The 24,855-nt window shown below is 38.9% G+C and overlaps 1 protein-coding gene across 1 annotated transcript in view; it reads right to left on the bottom strand.

Moving 5' to 3' along the window:
* The window catches only part of LOC126262531 (cartilage oligomeric matrix protein), a 472,157-nt gene that overhangs the window by 58,543 nt on the left and 388,759 nt on the right, over positions 1–24,855 (bottom strand). Inside the window, exons 11-16 of the mRNA XM_049959203.1 lie at positions 21,279–21,500; positions 20,528–20,674; positions 10,728–10,832; positions 10,539–10,646; positions 9,408–9,576; positions 8,846–9,023 (exon numbers count right to left, since the gene is read on the bottom strand). Coding sequence (XP_049815160.1) covers positions 8,846–9,023; positions 9,408–9,576; positions 10,539–10,646; positions 10,728–10,832; positions 20,528–20,674; positions 21,279–21,500 — 929 coding nt within the window. The remainder of the gene's footprint in view (positions 1–8,845; positions 9,024–9,407; positions 9,577–10,538; positions 10,647–10,727; positions 10,833–20,527; positions 20,675–21,278; positions 21,501–24,855) is intronic.

Below are 24,855 nucleotides of genomic sequence, written 5' to 3'. Positions count from 1 at the left end.
GTAATCAATTGTTAAACTGTAGTAAGCTATTTGTACTACTCAACTTACATTTTACATGCTAGAATTAATATGGAAAATGCTACTTTCTCATTTATATTAAATAGCTGCTGCTTAAGGCCTATGTGACAACATTGGTATTTGTCTTAGAAAAGCATTTATAGACAAGGTGTGATCAAAAAGTAATGCGAATTTTTTTAATTTCAGGGGCTTTATACACCGATTTTCAATTTTATATATGTATATATTTTTAAATCTTGTTGGTACACATGTTCCTGATGTATGTTTTCATTTTCAGCTGTTTTGAATATTTAGTTTATTGTAGACAGTCAAAAAGGTTTTATGTATTTTCAAGTGCTCAGTGAATTTTGGCTTTGGAAAAAAATGGATCAAAGAATTTGCATTAAATTTTTCTTCAGAACGGGAATAAAGAGCAGAACCACATTTTAAATGTTGATTGTGGCTTTTGACAAATCTGCTATGAGTAAGACAAGAGTTGACAAGTGGTATAAATGTTTTAAAGAAGGCTGAGAAGACATTGAAGATGCTGACTGCCCTGGATGCCCTAGCACATCAGTTACTGACAACATGGAAGAAGTAAAGAAAATGGTTGTGGAAAGTCACTGAATCACTATCAGAGAGGTTGCTGATGATATTGGCATATCCTTTGGCTCACGCCAAACAATTTTTTTTAGGTTTTTGGCATGAAACATATAGCACCAACATTTGTTCAAAAATTTTTGAATTTCGAGCAAAAATTACATGGCATGGACATCAATCAGGAATTTCTGAATGAAATCAACAGTGATCCAGAACTTCTAAAGAAGGTTATAACAGGTGAAAAAACATGGGTATATGGGTATGACATCAAAACCGAGGCCCAATCTTCCCAATGGAAACTGCCTGAAGAGCCAAGACCAAAAAATTTGACAAATTCAACCACATGTGAAGGTTCTTCTCACTGTTTTCTTTGAATACAATGTAATAATGTATCATGAGTCGCTGCCTTATGGTTGAATGATCAGTAAAGATTACCAACGGTGAGTTACATGCCGTTTTCTAGCAGAAGTCTGAAGAAAATGACCAGAATTGTGGCAAAATCACTCATGGAAATTGCATCAAGATAATGGTCCCACTCACACCTCAATGCTTTTTCATGATTTTGTGCCAAAAAACAAAACTGCCAGCTTTTTTGCCACCATATTTCCGGACATAGCCTCCTGCTGCTTCTTTCTATTCCCAAGGCTGAAGAGAACCATGAAAGGGCATTGTTTTGCCATAACTAATGAGATAAAAATAGGATCACTGAAGGAGTTGAACACCACAATGAAGAGTGAGTTCCAAAAGTGCTTCCAAATATGAAAAAGTGATGGCATAAGTGTATTATATCTGAGGGGGATTACTCTGAAGGTGAAAAAGTTGACATTGATGAATAAATGAAGGTTCTTCAAGAAAAATAAAAATTTCTGTTACTCTTTGATCTCACATCGCACTTTCTGTAAGACTAGAGGCCTGATTACAATGATCATTGCTACTTGTCATGCATCTAATGGGGAGCTTCAGGACTTCAGCCTAGATATTCACACAATTAGCAGAAGTGGCTAATAATGTATGATTTTACTTCTGCATTACACTGGTTAAGTTGTACTGACAGAGTTAGTGATTTCCCAGCAACACTACTCCACAGGATACTGCCCAGTCTCACATCAATCCAAATTATTGTAGAAATTTTCTGTGGCTGGTCGATGTCATTCTTTAGCATTCACTTATTGCTGATAAGTCTTCTGTTTAAAATCTGCTATCTCTTAGGAGACTGACATCTGTAGGAGTTTAAACTCTAATTTTTCTTCCTTCCATTGTTTAGCACATATGGAACTTGACTGCCTCAAGACTGTCCTGCCAGTATCCATAGGGGATGAAGTGGGTTTGCACTTAAGGAATTCCAGAGTGAGGAGAAAACTAAAAAAAATTCTCAGATAATGCTATGCCATGTTCAGGGTCATATTTCTACTGATGATCACTGCAACAAATTCCTCAGCACAAAATTATCATTTAATGTTAAGAGGAAAGTGAGCAGATTTTGTATTACAAGTAATCTGCATGATAAATTTTGATCCCTTGCTTCATTTTTCTCATAAGCTAGAGTATATTTATATGTATAGAGAAACTGAACTCTAGATGGATTTCCAGCAAAGTGATCTTTCAGCCTTTTTCTTGAAACGTTTTAGATGTGAATATAATTTTGGAATAGTAGTAATACCTATGTACACATAAATTTATTTACTTTATTTATTTATCAGGTTCCATGGTACCGTGTGAGCCAAAATTACTTGCTCTCATACGATATAGAACTGATTATACAATTTACCAGGTGCATTCAAAAATTATCAAATGTTCTTCTTTTTCATGTAAACCAAAGAAGCGCAGAAGACTTTCTTCCGAAGAGATGTGATGGGGGCATTTATGCACTGTCATGATTTTTTTTCCACCAACAGAAAGCATCATATGCTGGCTAAATAAAAACGATTCGAAAGATTCAACAGGCTTTCGGAAACAATGCTACGAGTAAGTCGTGGCTAAAGGAGTGGTATAACTGCTTCAAAGGTGGCCCCATATCAGAGGGCAGCAAACCATAATCAGGTAGACCCTCAAGAAGTGAAATGACGATGTATGCACTAGACAGCCATACCATCACAAAAGAACACAACCAGAAAGTCCTTCAACACCTTCATGAGTCTTACAGTGCAAACTACTGGATCCGTGAGCAGTGAAAACTTGGTAGCACCATCATGATAACGTACTTTCCCATTCTATACACCTGATTCAGACTTTCCTCACCAAACACTAAGTTCCTGTGATTCATGAAATGTGTTTGCAATTATATGGACAACCATCAGCTGTATAATTTAATAATGACAAAGAAAATTTGTGCTGGACTGGGATTCGAACCTGGATTTCCCACTTATTCCAAGTGGTTGCCTTACTATTAGGCCATCAGAGCACACTTCATGGCCAGATCCAAACTTCCATATGTCCCGTGGCAGCATAGGTATACATTCTGGGTATTCATAAATTTTTAAATTCAGATAAATATGAGAGTGTGAAATTAATAGCATCTGCTTTATAACAGTCATATTTATCCAGATATTACACAACTTCAGTCAATAATAATAATAATAATAATAATAATAATAATATGCATAACTTGTCAGAAAAAAGGAAGAATTGTTTATGTAGAATTTTTTGTTTTGTACATAATTAAGTAAAATTTATGGCAAGAACAAAATAATGTTTAAGCTTTCAGCTACTCTCCATTTCGCATTTTTGAGTAAGTGGGAGTTTTTGTGCTTTTTTTTATTTTTTAGTACAAATGTACAGAATCCATAATTCACATATTAGTTAAAAAATTAACTTCCGTGCTGAAAATCAGGTATGCTTCATGTTCAGCCCACAACAGCAACTTACAATTATTATACACTTCTTTGTTAAATGTTTGCTTGTAGTCACACTTATTTGATTTCGTCACTTTCTCAACGGATCTGGTCTGGGAGGCCCTACTTCCTTTGTGGCTAACTTTTCTTGGTAATTTTCTTTTCTGTTAGCACTTAATACAGGTTCAACAGAGTTCATGTTGACGCTGCACAGGAAAGCCGATTTCTGCACAGTAAACAACCAACTCCAAACACAACCTTCCGTTTGTGGAAATTATTAAATTCTAGTAGTACTATCTGTCAACAAGGTCACTTGACTAGAATACAAATGAAGTCCTGAGAGCCGTAAGGACCAAAGCACACTGTCTTCGACCCCCACATTTAAGTGAATATCAGAGAAATCCATGAGACAGCTTTTCGGGGAATGTTCGGATATGTGTACAATTTGGGTCTACAGTACAGATAAACCTGACCTACCATAAGCTCAACAGATGGCATAAGGATGAATAATTGACACTCGACAATGATGTGCTTTATGGTTCTCAGTGCCTCAAATGGATTACAGTATGATAAAATCCAAAAATTAATATACTATATATCATTGAGAATCCCACAAAATAGATTTTTCTATAAGTATAACTACAAGATATACTGATGTCTGATCTAATTTTACTATATAGTGAGTGAATTGGCATATCTGTGGGCTGTGCTACCACCTAGTGGGATTTATGCCAAGTGACCGTGGTTGAAAGTCTGTTGCAGTGTGCTACCACCTGGTGGCATTGACATAAACTTGTTGTTGAGTGGTAAGGGCTAGCAGTGCATGCCATGAACCATGCACATTGTTTATAAAATCCATTTGTGTTTGGTCCAAAGGCAATTACATCATGCCAGTTGTACATGTGCAGAAGCTTTTTGAAATGTGCACAAGTGAAGGTGTGCTCGCGACCCTGATGCCAAGTTCACTAAGTCTAGAGGAGTAGTGTACACAGGGTGGTAGATTTAGTGCTGTGTATTTCAAATTACTGCATCTACATTATGTTTAACAGCATTCAAAGAAAAATCCAAAAAAATCTGCAAGGTGTCAAAAGTTAGGGTGTTCATGTGTTCTTGTACTATTACACAACAGCCGCCACTGTATATGTCACCAACCACGTATCTACAACCTGCACTTGTACATCCATTAAGTATACTCCTGTACAGGGGAGACATTTTAATTGAAAGTTGCTTTCTTAATGTCTGTGGATAAATAGAATATTGCAGTGCCTGTATTGTTCAGAAGTACAATGCAATGTTCCTTCGGACATGCATACTTCTGAACAACACTGGCCATCTGCTGCATGATCTGATCAGTTTAGGGTGCAAAAGTGTGTTAAAGAAAGAATTCTGCAAATCTCACTGAAATTTTCAAATCACTAAGTAAGAACACATTACCAAACTTAACAATTTTGCCAGAGGATTGATATCCACATATGTGTGTGACCAGATCTTTTCGATCAAAAATTAGAGGAACTCTGACTTTCTTTTGTGTGTGATGAATTACTATTTAGTCACAGTTCAACTGTACAAACAGTATGTTTTATTAAATTGATATTTAAATAAATTTAAAAGGATTTTTTAAGCTGTCTATGTCGAATCTTCTTACAGGGTTGATGCCTTTACAGAAATGACCACCCAACTCTATTGAGCATGGCAAGATTCTATTTTATGATGTAAGGCAATCACCTCAGCTCAGTTGGAAATTGTAATAATGTACACTACACTCTTGGCATGAGTCGAATAAAACCAAAAGAAAGGGGTGATGAATCACACAGACAAGATGACTACACAACAGGTTCTGCTTGACCCATATGATGCTCTCCAACCTTAACTATTAATATCATTCTTGCATCAACATTGAAACATATTGGAGCTTTATGACACTGAAACCAGAGGCTGTTGTCTACAGCAAAAAGTACAGCATCCAGTGGTGCCATTAGTGTGATATGAGGATTACCTACATTTCCACCTAAAATCAGTAAAAGAAGCTTCTGTTGATGAGATCTAACAGCAATCATATACAGATCCTCGTTGTGTACTTTGGAGAAGAAGAAATTACTGTAAAGGTTTATAACATACTGAGAAATCAGGAGATTCTTGTGCCTGTACTTTCTGAAGATGGTAAATATGTAGGGTGTATTACTACAATACCGAATGTTCTCATAGCATTCCTCCCAACACCAACATGCTTTAAGCCAAGACACACTGTTTTTTGAAGGTTTTGATAAAGCACAGCAAAGGTACTGTGTTCTGGAAATATCCTGCTGGGAAACTACTACTTGTAGTTATGACAAGTGTCTACTCAATTGCCCTACACTTCACCATAACATGCACTGATGAACCACAACATTATGACCACTGTGTACTGCAAAACTGAACACTGGTTATTGGTATTACAGGCATATGACACAGTGCAGAAAGTATGTAAGTGGAGCAGAGGTATGTGAGGAAGCATTCAAACAGCAATACAAACTATAAATGGGGAGACCCACTGATATAAGCAACTAAGATAATGGGCATATTGTTATGTCTTGCTACCTAGGAACTAGCATCTTGAAAATGGTAAAGCTGGTCAGCTGCTCATGCACTGAAGCAGTTAGTGTCTATGTAAAGTGGTTGAAGGATATTTAAACCACAAGTAGGTAACAAGATGGACATCCAAGTCTCACTGCAGAACATTGAGGTCAGAGTCTTGTCCACCCTGCAAAGCAGGACAGGCAGCAAAAATGTCAATACCAAACACACAGCATTGCTGCTGTATTGCATTCCAAAGGGAGATCAGCTGAATACTAAGCAGCCATAATATTTTGGATCATCAGGGTACTATTATCTTAATACAATACCAAAAAAATTGTGGTTGGAAAACAAATAAGGAAAGATGAAAACATAATCATTATAGTCGTATAGTACAGTACAATATAGCAGAGTGAAAGATTTTAGCAGCGAAATACATACAATATTCTACTTTGAAATCTAGACAAGGATAAAAATTTTAAGTGGCAATTTCCTTCATACCATGTCTTGTTGTTGTGTGCACCATAGTTCACACAAGATGTTCTTTAATGTTAATCTCGAATTATGCAAACATATCAATCCCTCAGTGTAAACATGCTAAGGTCCCAGAAGACTTGTCTGCAACATTGTCCTGGTTGCTATTCTAGAATGCGTACTTTATCAATTTTTGCTGTGTTATCCCATAATATTATAGGGGAAATATTTCTTTTCTTTTCATGATTAAGATGTATTTATGTCTTGTGTTAGTGACATGGTATTCAAAAGGAGATCACCATTAAAACTCTGCAATTTTGGAACATTTATAGACAGTAAGAATACTTAGAGGATAAGGCATTCTACTTGAAATGTTCAAAGGACAACTAATGTCCAGTACATAAAAATTTCAAGGTCATATCTAAATAGTGGCAATTTCATGGATTCTCCAAATTCTGAGGCTAGCCATGGTGCTGCATATACAGCTTAATTAGCAGGCAAGAGGCAAACTCAGCTGAATTTACAGAAAGGAAGAAAAATTGTGACACTAAATCATGCATATAACTAAAAGATGCATGGAGGTCCTGAAAAATTAAATAAATGAGTTCCTTGTGCTGTGAAGTCATCAACAATAGTCATCTATGCTACTGACAATTCACTAAGTATTCTGTATCAAGTTATCTTTTTACTATTCACTTGCTGTTATACATGGCTACTATAAATAATTCATCCATTTTCAAAGCTCTATATTTTACAAAGTATTACATGTATAAATGTTCTATGAGTGGCCTTCTGGTCACACAACATCCAAGCGGCAGTCAAGTTCGACCCTCACCTTATGTAGCAATGTCCTGTCAGTGATAATCACAGCAGTACTGATGTTTTCTGTGGGCTGTTCTAGAGTTCTTGGGAGTGAGGATACATAAACGAGGTCCTTAATGTACCTCCAAAGGAAAAAGTCACAAGGCACTAGGCCAGGCAACCCCATGGCCAAGGGAACAGAGCCACATCATCTTCACCACTACACCCAAACCAACGATGTGAAAGTTCATTATTTAGGTAAAGGCAAACATCAGTGCTGCAGTGAGATGGTACCCCATTCTGTAGAAAGATGAAATTCTTCTCACAGAAGAAAAATGGCCTATACAGCTTCATCTGTGACTGCACAGAAAACATTACCCTTTGGCAAGTCTCATTCATGTTCCACAATTTTATGAGGATTTTCACTGCCCTAACTCTCACATTGTGGTAATTAACCTTTTCAGCTAAATGGAAATTGCTGTATCATTGAATATCAGCCTGGAGGTGAAATGTTCATTCTCAAGTGCTTCCTGCATTGTGATGCAAAATTGAAGGCATTGACCGTAATCTTCCAGGTTTAATTGCTGCACAAACAGCAGATAGCACGGTTTGAAATGTAACCACCATCCCAAAATCTTCCACACAGTTTGCTATGGTATTCCAAATTGGAGGCTTGTACAGACTATTGACTGTTTTTTTTTTTGTTTTTTGAACTGTGTCTGAAGCTTTCCCTCGCACTCTTCACAGTTGCATCTGGCACGCTTTGTCAAATGGTACTCTACTATTTACAGAGACAATTAGTATCCATCAATTGTCAAAACCAGTGTATCATGCTCTCCTTATATGACAGTTTTTTCCCTAATTCCTTCTGAATGCATGCTGCACCATTACAGAGATAAACATCTCGCATATTTCAACCCAAAAATCTCTTTCCTTGCTTTGTTACCAGTTTATCAATGCACTGCACTTGTTAATGCTAACTAGTGGACACAAAGTAAACTTGGTGAGTTTATAGTTCTGTTCATGTATCAGTCTTATTTGTACACATAATACTTTGGAAACCAGAGAACTTTGAAAATAAATGAATCATTTGTAATAACCCTGTATAACAACGAATCCTCACATTCACATGTTTTACATGCTTTTTTTCATAAAAATGTTTTTACTTGCATGCTGATTATTACCTTCTTCCATTCCAACATTAATAATGGAGTACAAATTGTTACAATAATGCCCTGAATGGAAAATACTGATTAGATTAGATTAGTTTTTCGTTCCATAGATCCGTGCTGAGGAGATCCTCGTGGATATGGAACATGTCAATTTATTTATTATAACAGACCACAAGTTATCGATAATAGCAATAATATGGGTTACTAAGTGATGGATAAGTACAAAAGAAGGAAAAATTATTGACAGTAAGGGGGGGGGGGGTGAAGGGTACCAGCTGTATGTAGACAATCTAGGTATTACATCTATGGAGTTGTTTTCACCAATTCCATCAATAACTTTCAGGATTTCACTGGATTTTATAAAAAAATATCCATAATGACACATAATTATATGAAGGCATACACTTAAGTTATTACCTGTCTCTATCTATATCACTGTCACACACATCACCAACAAGATCTTTGTCAGCATCCATCTGATCTTCATTTGGAATTTTAGGGCAGTTGTCACACACGTCACCAATGCCATCACTATCTGAATCCCTTTGGTCTGAGTTTGCTTTCCTGGGACAGTTATCATACTGGTTTGGTATACCTGCAGATTAATATTTTGCCTTTAACAGAGTTGTATATGATATATCATCTACAGCAACCAATGCAGGCATGAAAATGTTTATCAATTACTTTAGATTCTTGAATATAATTTGAAAATTTTAATTTGGATATCTCAAATTTCATATTCTTCTGAGAGAAGACAGAGCACACACCAAGAGCCCTTTCACAAAATTAATCATTTAATGTGAGTAAACATATAACTTCCATACTTTATCATAGCTCCTTTGTGCAAACTATTCTCATTTGTTCAGGTGACATATAATAATTCAGAGAACTGTAGCTTCAATAATCAAATACTAATACATCAGCCAGTTTGTCTACATTTTGTTTATAATGTTATTGTAGTATATAACCAAATAAATACCATCATTATCCATATCAGCATCACAAGCATCACCAATGCCATCTTTGTCCACATCTTCTTGGTCATAGTTTGGAATTGTGGGACAATTATCACAAGCATCGCCCTGCTTGTCACCACCATTTTCTTCAGAATCTTCCTGGTTGGGATTTGAGACCAGTGGACAGTTGTCCTAAATTTAAGCAAATGCATGAGTTTTTCTACAATACTCACTATAGAATAAAATTATAAGCACAAGTAAAGTTGAAAGGAACAGTCACTGCTCTGTTTCTGATTGTACATCATATTCATGAGTGTTGATTTTAAATTGAAATGATAATGAAGAAGAAGAAGAAACGATTTCTGTCACAGTTATTGGATACAGTTTCTTCTTCACTTTCATCAGCAATTAAAATCAACATTAATGAATACATCTTACAGACAACAACAGTTATATTTGAAAATGATTTATCTGTTTGCTCTACAGACATCAAAACTTAATCTACCACAGGAATGAATTTGTGTGCTCTTAATGTTTTAAAACGTTTCTGTCAATGTGTGAATAACAAATGTTCATTTTTGGCACCTAACTATATCTGCCCATGTCATAATTGATAATGTAATGTAACTGGATAGATTAAAAAAATCTACTCACCACACGGTGGCAGGAGAACATACACAAAAAGGTTTAACTTATGTAAGCTCTTAGAAGCCACCTTTCTCTCTCTCTCTCTCTCTCTCTCTCTCTCTCTCTCTCTCTCTCTCTCTCTCTCTGTGTGTGTGTGTGTGTGTGTGTGTGTGTGTGTGTGTGTGTGTGTGTGTGTGTGTGTTTACATCATATTGTCAAGAATTGATTATTTTCATTTTTACATTATCCCATGTCATCACTGAGTTTTTCCAGAGTTGCAGCTACTTCTGTTTTATGAAAATGTTAATTGATTATTTTAATTTTTACATTATCCCATGTCATCACTGAGTTTTTCCAGAGTTGCAGCTACTTCTGTTTTATGAAAATGTTTCTAACTTACGTATTGCAAATTTTCATTAATGACACAATCAGTACTCATAGCTGTGCCTTACAAGCTATCATACATTTTAATGTGTTATTCAAGCATTAAGATGTGCTTGATGTATTAATAATGACAAATTACATACGGGGCTGTTTGGAATGCCGTCATTGTCAGCATCTCTATCACATATGTCTCCTTCACCATCACGATCTGCATCTTCTTGACCAGAGTTAGGAATACCAACACAATTGTCCTGTTAACAAGGTAAATTACTATATGTAATAACCATGGCATTATATCTCACTAGGTGTACATAGAAACTAAAATGCTATACCTTTCGGCACCTGGAATCTGGGCAACCAAGGTCATAATCTGGCCATCTATCAAGATCAGCATCAGGACCACACACATACCCATCTCCAGCCCATCCTATCTTACACTGAAAAAAAAAATGGAATAGTGCATTTCATTAACAATGGTTTATCAAGAACATTGTCAGAATCTCTTAAAATAATGGTGCTATTTAAAAAAATGAAGACAAAAATGGAAACTTGGATCAAAACATTGTAAGGCAAAGATATTAGGCATCAACTGCTGAAATTACTATAATGATTAAAAAAACTGTTGACTTTGTTTTACCAAAATTGTTTCATTATAAAAGAAAATTTTACTGTTCTCCTTACATATTATCTTAGATAGATACTCATATTTAGTTTATGTCTTTAAATAGTAGATAACTTGTGAGAAAGTATGAAAAGTTCAGTAATTTTTGAATCTGAAATTATGAGATCTGTTTTATGTATCTGGTAGGTGGAAGTAGGAGAGGAAGGAAGGATGGTCAGAAGGAAGGAAGGAAGAAAGAAAGAAAGAAAGCAAACATGCATTGATATTATAGTGATGTAAAGGTCAAAATAATAGAGCAATTGCACTTACTGGAGGATGGAGGAAGGTATTGAAGGAACTGTCTCAACATTCACGTAAAAAAAACAGGATGATCATGTGGAGTTTTGAACACGTCTTTTACTGAAAATGAATAAAGTAGCAAACCATACTGCAACTTTAAGAGTACATGTCAATGGAGAAGTGGAATAGAGTTTCTAATGCAGATATATAGTTCCAGCAGTCATGTTGAGTTCATTCGCCAGCAGCAGTAGCAGTACCTGTTTGCAAATAATGTTCAGGTATACTTCTGTGAAAAAATGAATAGTATCAATATATTTATTTGTGTTGGATAGTGTGTATTAACTTTTTCTAAGTGTCTGTGTATGTTTAGAGCATTTGTATTGATCAATCTGACTTTGTAGCACAGTGATAGGCAGGAGTAGCATTGCAGCAGTGTGTAGATTGATTCTAGCAAATGTTTGATTTAGTGTTAGATTTCTTCTTGTATAGATGAACTCTGGTTAAGGATTGGTAGAGACTTTGTGAGTGGATGCAGGGGAAACCGACCACTGTCCAGGAACAGTTGGAAGCTGTGTTCACTACGGTTAACTTCCTTCAGGCTGCTGCCCATGGCTGCAGTGACATTGAGGCCCTGAGGCAAAAGCTGTCGGACATCTACCGTATTTACTCGAGTCTAAGCCGCACTCGAATCTAAGCCGCACCTGAAAAATGAGACTCGAAATCAAGGAAAAAAAATTTCCCGAATCTAAGCCGCACCTGAAATTTGAGACTCGAAATTCAAGGGGAGAGAAAAGTTTTAGGCCGCGTCTCCAAATCGAAACAAAGTTGGTCCACTGTAATATGAGACAATTTAGGTCGAATGAATGACGATACAGTTACAGTAGTTTGGTTCGAGTCGTAAGCTTAGCAGTTAAGCTTTACCAGGTAGCCATTGCTATGCGTCAGGCGCTCCGTCCGTATTTATAAGGGTACCCTTCCTTTTTCACGTGCTTCGTCTGCTTTGAATTGATTGCTTATTTTTCTTTGATCTGATACGCGTAGTTTTCTTTTTTTATAGGTGTTTACGTCACTCTACGCTGAAAATGCATTACTGTACTGTCATGCATTGTTTGTCGTACTCTGATACTGCGTGTTTATGGCCTGTCGCCGATCGCGGCATGGCTTGCTTTTGTGCTCGCTACCGCCGCTTACAATTAAAAAAAAGAGAGAGGAATCGTCTTATTAGTGAAACAATGGCAAGAGACTGCTACTTGTTGTTACTTACACTGCTGCTTTCTTTGATAATGATCAAGAACCAAATAATAGACTGCGTATGATAGAAGATGTTCTGAACGAGAGTTCAGCGAAAATTTTTCTCCGTTTGAAAATCTTTGCAGGCGCCTCTTTAGTACATTACATTCTGCACAGAAATTAGAGTCATCTTAGATTTAAAAATCTAGTCAATTGCCTCGCTTCATTTCTGACTGTATCACTGTTCAGCATAAGAATAATACGAATATAAACATGACATGATATGTATATTCTTCCGCGTTTGCTGTTGTCTCACTCTAGTTTTGTGGTTTATTACGCAGACAGGATTTAAATGAGATAGCAGCAAACACGAAACAATACATGGCAAAATGTTTATATTCGTATTATTCTTATTGTGACGAGAATACTGCATGTGATTCACAATTTATAAAAGTTCCTATTAGCAACCATCTCTTCTCACAGATAGGAAAAAATTTAGAACGTAGAGTTGGCCATATTGACAAACATCCTAAACATTCTTGCCAGTCGGGTTTTCGTAGTACATTGAAATGCTGCTACATTCGAAGATGAACAATACGGAATTTGTATTTACTTCGTTGGATAATGTATGTAAATGCATTGGTCGAAACTCGGCGCGGAGAAAAAAAGCTTGTCTTCCACCTTTTTTTTTTTAATTTATTTACGGACACAGAGGTTTTGGTGCCAGTATTTATCTTCGTGCCTACAAAGCATGCCTGTGTAGCGCTACATATATTCGACAGCAGAACTAAGTTGTGGCGGCACCCACCAACATTTTTAAGAACTTCCGCTTGCTTTGAACTCGATTCTTAGCCGCAGGCTGTTTTTTGGATTACAAAAACCGGAAAAATAGTGCGGCTTGGATTCGAGTAAATACGGTAGTGCCTATAGATTCACCTGGATCCGTGAATTCACAAAACTTTCTGATATGCTCTACTTGGCCATTCCACATTCACTGTAGTGGTCTGCATGTGAATCTCTGGGTGGAAAACAAAATGGGTACTGGTGGGAGGGCTACCATCTTACATCTTAAAAACATGTTTGAGGTCTTGTCCACTGCAAAAGTATATATTTGAGCCAGCATGGAATGTTTCACCTGTTGGGGTCTGGGGCTGATCTTCCTGTAAGATAAGGACAAGTGCAGAGGGTGGATTTGCAGTTCACTGGGAGCTCCAGTATTAGGTGGGTGATGGAGACCTTTAGGGAAATAGCAGGAACTTTGAGAAGGAAAACCAGTGTCCAACCTGTTTACTTGCTGGGCATCTCATCCAAAGAACTGGAGTCTCCACCAGTGGCTACTCAACATAGTGGGTGAACTCAGCTGCAAATCATGGCTCATGTCTGCACAAATTAGCCTGCCTCATAGGCAGTGATTAAACAGACAAGGTATGGGATACCTGTTCCTCTACAATGTTGGGAGGGTAATTTTGGTCTGTGAAGGCCTCAGTGAGACCCTTGGTATATCTGGAGAGGGCTGCTCATCACTAAGTAACAATGGCCATGGGTGACTAGGCCACATGAAGGGCTTCTTAGTACGGAATGGATGGCGGCTATCAAAGTGGTGGCATTGCTGGTTGTTGGTAGGTTTGATATGGATGGAGGTACCAGTGTAACCATTCTTGAAGAGGAGGCCAACATCAAGGAAGGTAGCTTGTTGCATTGAGGAATTCTATTGAGGAGGACTAGGTGAAAAGGAGGGGGGGGGGGGAGAAGGTGTTGAGGTTCTGGAGGAATGTTAACAAGGTGTCCTCACCTTCAGTCCATATCACAAAAATGTCATCAATGAATGTGAACCAAGTGAGGGGTTTGGGATCCTGGCTGGTTGGGAAGGATTCCTCTAGATGGCTCATGGGTAAATTGGAGTAGAATGATGTCATGTGGGTGCCCATTGTTGTACCACTGATTTGTTTGTAGGAGGTGCCTTCAAAGCAAAAGCAATTGTGGATGAGGATATTGGTGGCTGAGGATACTGGTTATGATGATGAGCAAGGAGGTTGTAAGTTTGGAGTCAGTTGTGCACTGGGAAAGGTAGTGTTCAATAGCAGCAAGGCCATGGGCATTAGGGATGTTAATATAGAGGAAGGTGGCATCAATGGTAATGAGCAGGGTGCTGTGTGATAAAGTAACAAGAATTGTGGAGAGTTGGTGGAGGAAATGGTTGGTGTCTTATATAGGAGGGTAGGTTACGGGTAATAGGCATAAAGTGCAGGTCCATGAGAACAGAGGCTCTCTCAGTGGGTGCACAATAACCAGTCAGAATAGGGGGTCCAGGGTGGCTGGGTTTATGGACTTTAGGAAGCAAGTGGAAGGTAGGAGTGCAAGGAATGGTACAGTGAGGAGAAACATAGACTCAGGGCAGAGGTTCTGGGATGGGCGTAAGGATTTGAAGAGTGTCTGAAGATCCTGATGAATTTCTGGAATGGTACCACAGTGGTAAGGTTTGTAGGTGGGTGAATCAACAGCTAGTGGTGTCCCTCTGCAAGGCAATCTCTGCAGTTTAAAACAACAGTGGTGCAGTCTTTGTCATCAGGCAGGATTATAAGCTCAGGATCACCTTTTGGTGGTGGATTATGCTTATTTCTGCATATGTAAGGTTAGTTCCCATGTTGAATGATTTGGGGAATAATGGGGAGGCAAGGTTTCAGGTTAAGAGATTCTGGAATGTTAACAGGGTTTGATGTGGGAACAGTGAGTGTGGATTACGATTAAATGGAGGAGTGAATGAAGTCAGACATGGATCAACATTGGCTTTGGGTTGAGTCTGATTAGTAGGGTTTGTGATAGAAAAGTTTCCACTGTAGGGACTGGGAGAAGGAGAGAAGGTCTTTAACAAGCCTAGTATGACTGAATTTTGGAAGTGGGGCAGAAGATAAGGTGTTTTCTCCCACAAAAATATCTGTCCATTCCAGAATTGCTTAATCTTAGATCAGGATCTCCAACCAGTTTGGAGAGTGGTTTTGGTCTGTTTCAGTGAGACCCTTGGCATATATGGAGATAGACAGATGGACTGCTCATCGCTAAAGATGCAATAGCCATGGATGGCTAGGCTGTATGGAAGGGACTTCTTGGTACAGAATGGCTGGTGGCTGTCGAAGTAGAGATATTACTAGTGGTTGGTAGGTTTGATACGGGCATAGATACTGATGTACCTATTCTTGAGATGTTGGATTCATCCACCTACAAACCCTGTCACAGTGATCCCATTCCAGAAATTCAGCAGGATCTCCAGTTCCTCAGATCCTTTGTGGCTGGATGGTGAGAATATGGGAGGTGGTAGGTGACTACAGAGACAAGGCACAGGAGACTGGACTGGAGCAGACGTAGAAAAATTCTTGAGATGGAGTTCACAATCTGGGAAGGTGGCTTGTTGAGCTGAGGACGACCAGCTGAAGTGAACGGAGGGAAGGCTTTTTGGTTCTGGAGGAATGTGGGTGGGGTATACTCACCGTCAGTCCAGATCACAAAGATGCCATCAACTAATGTGAACCAGGTGAGAGGTTTCGGATTCTGGGTGGTTAGGAAGGATTCCTCTAGATAGCCCAAGAAAAGGTTGGCATATAATGGTGCCATATGGATATCCATTGCCATACCACAGATTTGTTTGTTGGAGATGCCTTCAAAGGAGAAGTAATTGTGGGTGAGGATATTATTGGTCATGGTCACCAGGAAGGAGGTTGTAGGTTTGGAGTCATTCACACCCTGTGAACACTAGTGCTCAATACTGGCAAGGTCATCAGCATTAGGGATATTATTATAGAGGGAGGTGGCATCAATGGTGACAAGCAGAGTGCTATGTAATAAAGGAACAGGAACTGTGGAGAGATGATGGAGGTAATGGTTCGCGTCTTATGTAGGAGGGTAGGTTACAGGTAACAGACTGGAGGTGTTGGTTCATGAAGGCAGAGATTCTCTGAGTGAAAAACAGTAACTGCCCACAATGGGGCATTGTGGATCTTTGGGTTTATGGACTTTAGGAAGCATGTAGAAGGTAGGAGTGCAGGGAGTGGTATGGTGAGGAGAGACATAGACTCAGGGGAGAGGTTCTGGGGTGGGTCTAAGGATTTGAGGAGAGACTGGAGATCTGTTGAATTTCTGGGATGGGATCATTGTGGCAGGCTTTGTAGGTGGTGAATGTGACAGCTGGTGGCATTCCTCTGCCAGATAATCCCTGTGGTTTAAAACCAACAGTTAGGATTGACTGGCACCATTATATGCCAACCTGTCCTTGGGCCATCTAGAGGAATATTTCCAAACCACCCAGAATCTCAAATCTCTCACCTGTTTCAGGTTTGTTGATGGCATCTTTGTGATCTGGACTAAGGGTAAGGACACCCGACCCAAATTCCTCCAGAACCAAAAAACCTTCTCCTCCATTCAATTCGCCTGGTCCTCCTCACCCCAACAAGCCACCTTCCTTGATGTTGACTTCCACCTCGAGAATAGCTACATCAGTACCTACATCTGCATCAAATCAACCAACCATCAGCAATACCTCTACTATAACAGCTGCCATGCATTCCGTACCATGAAGTCCCTTCCATACAGCCTAGCCACCCCCAGCTGTCGCATCTGTAGTGATGAGCAGTCCATCTCCAAATATGCCAAGTGTCTCACTGAGACCTTGAAAAACCAAAAATTACCCTTCAAACCTTGTACAGAAACAGATATCTTGTACTGCATCTCTCCAGTCACCTGCCACCTCCCATATTCCCACCATCCAACCATAAGCAGCACCCAGGACTGGAGCAGATTTAGAAAATTTCACCTGGTGGCAGTCTTCAGCAATCCATCTTCCCCTTGCATCTTGTGTGATATGTCTCCCCTGACCCAGCATTCTGATTGAGTTTTCCATGATCTCCCCATACCCTAAACATCATCAGTCCTTTTCCTTGATCCTCCTTCCTTTCCCTTCAGTCCATCGAACAGAAGAAGGAGCCACTGGCTTTGAAAGCGTACATCTTTCCATAGCTTTTATATGTGCTTATTCCTGCCACTGCTTGATGAATAGATTTTTTATTTATCCAGTTATAATAAAAATGCAATTTCTAGATCATAAAACTTAGAACAACAAAATTTTAACCTCAGTTTTTGGATTTAAAGAAGCTTAGAGATCAAAATAGCAAAACAGTCTTCTGCAAGGTAGAAATTTTGATTAAAAATAATTTTTGAAATAGAAGGTTTTCTGAAAAAATGAAATATTTACAAAAAAGAGTAATTAAAGCACTTTTTACAGAGGTACATTATTTTACAAACAAATAGCTATTTGCTAATTGGAAATCCATGTGTTCTGTAGGGATAAAAAATGAGTGTCTAAAAACAATTTATTTAAGGTATTGAATAGAAATTCTTTTGCATTTAGAAATCATGAAAGTACTTAATGAACATTGAAATTTTGTGAAGATTGGCCTCAATAAGAAACTTTATCTTTTCACATAACTGTGGCAAGTGTATTATACATGTGAATGGAAAAAGAAAACTGTATTTAATGAGTAGGGATGTAGCAAATGGAGGCACCACCATCTTTCTACATTTCAAGTGGCACGCTTAAGTTCAGGCTTAGACAATTATCTGGTGATTGTGGATGTGGATTGGTTGACCACTGATATCAAGTGGAGAACTGTAGTACCTCTTGTAATAATCAGGCATGCACTACAAGCTGCACTTGGTTACACGAGTAACAGAGCACAAGTAGCATTCATATGTTGGTTTCTTAAGATAGAGAGATTCAATCTGCAGCCTTGATAAGTTACATTTTGATTTTGGAGAGGAAAGGATATCAGATCATTAATTACAGAGAGAAATATTCATTGTAACAGTTTGGAGAAACAGAATGTTAGTATAGCATTAACTGCAGGAATGTCCATGGAGAGGTCTCGGAACTAGCCTCGCTTATAAAGTAGTAACAATGAGCACATAGTTTTAGGGACAGAAAGATGGATGGAACCAGACCTCAATAACAATGAGACCGGCATGTATATTACAAAGCTAAGCTGGAAGTCAGTGGTGGAAGTGGGTTTATAGCTGCAAAAAATGTGATAAACCCAACACAAATACTTTGGTGAACATAAGTGTTAAAAGATGGATCAAATATGGTAATCACATGCTTTTATAGACTGTCTGCCTCAGGAGCAGCAGTGGCAGAACATTTTGGGGAAAACTTTGAGAATGTTGCATAGAAAATTTTCTGGTCATTTTACTGTATTATGGGGCTGTATGCAGTAGGAAATTCATGATTAGAGTAAGTAGAAAGAAAATTGTGTGAAATTGTTGTAAATGCCTTGACTAGTTAATCAGAGAACTTGTGAGGGTAACATCTTAGATCTCCTGATTACAAACAGGCCCAGACTTTTCTACTTACTTAACACAGACCAGGGATTCCATGATTATAATGCCATTATGGCATTAGTGACTATATTTGTATATAGAAATAAGATGAAAGGTAGGAACATGTTTCTGCTTAGTAAGTACCCGAAGCCAGCCATGTCAGAAAGCTGCTCCAAAAGCTAAGATAACTTCACTCCAGGTTTAAACATAGCCAAAATCTTGTAGACACATAAAAAGTGAACAAAGCCTAAATTAGTATTAGGAGAGCCTTGTGTGGAGCGTTCAATGAATTCAAAAGTAAAATTGTGTCTACTGATCTGGTAGAAAATGTTTAAAAAAAAAAAAGACTTGGTCTTACATTAAATCAATAAGCAGATCAAATCCATCTGTTCAGATACTCTGTGGTCACTCATCAAAATGGAGGGTGACTGAGAGACTACCAAAACACAAAATCCCTTGTTTTGAAACTGTTTCATTGAGGAAGATTGTATTGCACTTTCACGTATGAATCATTGCATGAATGTTAAAATGATAGATATTGAGCGCATGGCAGAAAATCAACTAAAATTGCTCAACAGAGGTAAAGCTACTGGACCTGATGGGAGACCTATATAAGTTTACATATAGTATGCAAAAGAACTTGCTGCTCTTGTAAATGGCACTCTACCATAGAGCACTGGAGGAACAAAGCATTCCTGGTGATTAGAAAAATATGCAGGCCATTCCCACTGTCACCAAACATGTGCATGAAACTGATGTAAGTCTGCTCTGGAAGCTATTATGGTTTTTCTGGAGACCAAAAATCACCTGTAGGAATCAACATAGATTTCACAAAGAAAATCAAGTCAGCTTGCTCTGTTCATTGATGAGACCTGGAAGGCAATAATTACTGGTGATGCCCTGTTCCTTGACATCTGGAGGGCATTTGAGTCAGTTCCACACTGTTGCCTAATGAACAAAGCATGAGTATCCAGAATATCAGACCAACTTTGTGACTGAATTGAAGTGTTCTTAGCAAATTGTACTTAGCATGTTGTTCTTAATGAAGAGAAATCTTCAGACATAATACTAATTTCAAAAGTGTACCCAGACAGAGTGTCATAGGACCATTACCATTCACTATATGTACAAATGACCTTCAGGATGATATCAGAAGCTCCATGAGGCTATTTGTCAATTATACTGTTGTTGAAAGAGAAGTCACAACACAAGAAAACTGCAGTGAAATGGAGGAAGACCTACAAGGATTGACACCTGGTGCTCAGATAGGCAGTTCACCCTCAACTTAAGCAACCTATGGAAAGGTTATATTGCTACTCACCACATAGAGGAGATGTTGAGTCGCAGACAGGTATAATGTGTGTGTGTGTGTGTGTGTGTGTGTGTGTGTGTGTGTGTGTGTGTGTGTGTGTGTGTGTTGTTGATTTCTGACAAAGGCCCTGTTGGCTGAAAGCTCACTTTCCAATGGTCTTTTTTTGTTGTGCCTATCTGTGACTCAGCATATCCGCTATATGGTGAGTAGCAACTATCCTTTTTATAATATTGTTACATTCCATGGAGATATTGAGTGGATTTCTGCTGATACAGATTTAACAACAATGATCTTTTCACCCTGAGCTGTTGTACATATCATCTTACCTCACATTCATAGCCATTACTGCGCTTCACGCAGTCCGCATTCGCATCACACCTTGTGGAATCAGGACACACACCAGGGGCTAGGTGGCAGCCCATTGTCTGGTTTCCTATATAACCTGGATTGCATTCCCCACACTGGAAGGAGCCCTGCAATGAAAAATAATATTTTCATTGTGTTTTTTACATTTCTTAAAAATAAGTAAATACTATTGCCTAATGAGCCTAGTCACATTTTTTGTAGGGAATACATTTAACTACTACATCACAAGAGGACTGTCTCAATGGGAACATTACACACTTATTGGTTGATAAAAAAAGAGATCTAGCAGTGAAAATATGTTACCGGATTTGTGAAGATCGTAGAAAAGAGGAAGTCTTGCCAGATGCTGTGACAGTTTGTTCTGACTATTTAAAATTATCATTAAGGATTATACTCAAATCTCTTTGATGGAGTACAACTGAGTAGAATGGGAGTCTTTCCTTCAAAAAACATTGATCGGATGGCATGCATCTGAAGTGACTGTAATACTGTAACCTGATGTTCACATTACATTTCAGTGGTCTACTGCTGGGCTCCGCACACCTCCCCTCCCAGCCCCCAGCATCCCCCCCCCCCCCCCACCCCTCACACACAAACACAACACAAATAAACAAACCAAGAAATGAATGAAAAAAATATTTTTTTATCTTGTTGTAGATGCATAATGTTTTTTCTTACTTTATAGTAATTGTTTTGATTTAGCACACTTGCCTGTGTGTTAGTGCAGACAGAATTGGGTACACATCCACCATTGTTACCATCTGCACATTCATCAATGTCCACACAGCGCTGTCGCCGTTGGTATGCTTCATCCAGTCCAAAGCCTTCCCAGCCAGCACTTCCAGTCATGCCTTTCGGGCAAGGACCACAGCGGAAACCTCCAGGTAGGTTGTAGCACCTGGCATGCAGATCACATGGTTCTGCCAGGTCACACTGTAATAACAAAATTATTACAAATGTGCTGACTGACAGTATGTAGAGTGGTATAGTTCACTATTTTACAAAATACCATAAACTGAGTTTTTAGGTACTGTGTCAGCAACAGGTAACAGAATGAAACAACTCAAGATATTAGAGCTTTATACAGAATGCTTCAACAGATCTAATTAATCTACAATAATGAAAATTGGTAACTGCTGTAAACAAATGTATGAAATTATTTACTTTTTCTCTCTTTCTCATCGTAGTATTGCTGGGATAAAAATATTTCCATTGTTATTCCAGATTTTACTGCTCACAGAAGCTAAGGATTGTGATAATATTTTATCTAGAAAGATTTTATGATTTTGAAACTGCCAGTCACTTTTTAAAGATCTCATAACAAAACCAAAGAAATGACAGAAAAAAACTGAAGACTGACCATAAAAGGCCATGAATGTACTATGTAAAAAATGGAAAAAATCTTTATAATTAATGACAAGAAAAAGCAACTACTTAAAAAATTATGTGAATAAATGGAAAGCAAAGTAGAAGAGAAAGGGTAGCAAGATAAGACATGGAGGGCGAAACAAATCAGCAAACAAAATAACAGACGAGTAGACAGAAGGGCAGTACATTCATTCAGTCTTAATTTGTGAGCTATTCCTCTCATGACCCATGTTTACTAATTACTCAAAGAGTGTACAAGAGAAATGTCAGCACTTGTATTGTAATTAGGCTACAGTGATATCAAATTACAACTACAGAGCTAATCATACAACAACAATTTGGAAATAATTTTTCTGTTTTCTTTTGCTTTTGTGTAATTCACAGTTCAACTGAAACCGATTTTTATTGTTAGCAAGAAATACAAATGTGTTGTAAGAACTGAGGCCTAAGGTATATTTTTTATCTTATTTAAATTCATAGGATTCTCAGTTTATTCCTTTGTATAATTGGGAGCTAGTTGAATATTTTTGCACCATAATATAAAATTATGTTCTGAACCATAGGTAAGGAAGCACAAAGTATGCTGAAATTAATTTTTTCTGTTATTATTGTGTTTGTGTAAATTGCAATGAAACTTAAACTGAATTTTATTGTTAGCAAAAAAATGCTGTTGAGGACTGAATCTACTGAGAAGAGAGAGCAAGAAAATAAAACTCCTTGAAGAGATCTCACAATATTTGCAGTTACCTACTTCAAACAGATTTTTGCACCATAATATAAAATTATGTTCTGAACCTTAGGTAAGGAAGCACAAAGTATGCTGAAATTACTTTTTTCTGTTATTATTGTGTTTGTGTAAATTGCAATGAAACTTAAACTGAATTTAATTGTTAGCAAAAAAATGCTGTTGAGGATTGAATCTACTGAGAAAAGAGTGCAAAAAAAGAAAACACCTTGAATAGATCTCACAATATTTGCAGTTATCTACTTCAAACAGCATTCTTATCGCTTGCATTATCTAAAATAATGCTTTTTGAGCCACTGTGGCTCTCTGGTTGTTGATTCTCCACTTAAGTGCGTGGTTTGTCCCTGAGGGTGTGGCAGATGGGTATTAGCATGCTCTGGCAGTGATTGGAGGGAATCAGAAAGTTAAGTCCCAATTGCAATGAAAAAATCAACATGGAGAGAAAGCGGATTGCTTTGTGGTTGGGGGAGGAGAGAGAGAAAGGGGAGCTGCTTGTTTGCCATGAATCCAGCAGTTAGTACCTTATGTCACTGAAGTACTGCTGTTGGTTTCAGTAAGATTGCTACATGTGGAGCCAAAGTCACATGTTTAGGTAAAGTTGATTGCTTCTGTTTCTAGTGACATAAGATCTTACCTCTGACTTATACCTGCAGTGAACTTGTCTCTAACATAATACCAAACTTCTGAATAAATCATTAGTTGTATGCTGCAATGGGTAAAGGAAGTGGGTGGTATGATTGTCTGTTCCTGTGCAGTGACGTCAAGTGATTTGTCATTCTATTAAATTTCTGCTTGTCATATGCTGCCATTTATGTGCTTGTGGCGACTATCGACCAAGTCGCGGTTAATATCTTTGTTTTTGGCAAGCTCTTTGCTTAGTCGGTGGTCACGCGCGAAAGTGTACGGACGTGTACCGAGAATTCAGAATGTAAACAACTGTATATGTGTGCTTACGAAAAATAAAAACAGTGTTTATTACATGTGGTGTAGCGTGCATCATTGAATTCGGCAACCCTAGTACGCTAAACCCATACTGGTGACCCCGAATTTTGTTCGCGAGTGCTACAACGAAACCTTAGACCGTCGAACAGTACACAATGGAGCGCTTGCCGCCTGCTACACCGACCACGTGCCAACTAAGTGTTCCAACGGACGCTTCGGCATGGTTTTACAACTATCCACCGGGCGTCCGCAATAGTTCTACTAGCTGTACTCAACAGGACAGTGTTTATACAATTCCACAGCCACGTGTTCCGAGTGCTCAACAGCCGACACAATGTGCTCAAACCCCAGTGACTATGTTTACAGGTTTCCCAAGTGCAAGTGTGAATTTTCCACCCGAATCAGTGACTGTACAAATCGAGCCGGACGCTCAAGACTGGAGAGTTCATATTTCTGCCGGAACTCCGGATTTTGCACCAACCCCCCCTACACCACCAGCGTCCGCTTTACGAGTGTTTCCGACGGCACACGCCGTTCCTGCTGCGTGTGTTCCACAAACATTAGGTGATTTTAACTATTTTAATGCACCTGTAGGGGAGGGGCCCGGAAACTGTATTCCGTCGTTCGCCGCACATCGGTCGACTACGGTCGATTCTACCGCGCCGGTCCATTCTACGCCCGTCGGCGTTACTCCGTCGACTGCCCGATTCGTTGATTTCTCGACCAAGGTCGAGCCAGCCGCGCCCACCGTGCCGCGTGCCACTGACAGTGGCGGAAGCTGGTGCACCGCTACTGCACCCGAGACAATTATGTTGCAGAACTATGGACAGGGAGAGAGAGTTTCTGATAAACATTTACGTCAAGACTTTCCCACCCGTTGGCCGAAGCTACCACCCCTTCGCAAGGATCACCCACGCACATGGTTTGCCTTGGTCGACCACGTCCTGCAGCTACACGGCGTCGCCGACGACAATTCGAAGTTCCTATGCTTACTGTGTCACCTCCATGACGAACTGGATCTGATCTGCGACATTGTGGCTTCGCCCCCCGCTACGGACAAATATGCGTTCGCCCGACGCACCATCCTCGAGCGACTATCCACATCGCCAGAGGAAGCTATCCGCCTCATCAGTCAGGAATCGCTGGATCCAGGTCCCCGTCGCAACTCTGGCGTCATCTCCGCGCTATGATTGACACGCATCACATGCCGGACATTACGCTTTGGACCATCTG

Source organism: Schistocerca nitens, chromosome 6 (assembly GCF_023898315.1).
Source record: "Schistocerca nitens isolate TAMUIC-IGC-003100 chromosome 6, iqSchNite1.1, whole genome shotgun sequence".
NCBI lineage: Eukaryota > Metazoa > Arthropoda > Insecta > Orthoptera > Acrididae > Schistocerca > Schistocerca nitens.
Note: the sequence above shows the minus strand (reverse complement) of the source record. Positions and strands in the feature narration are given on the sequence as shown.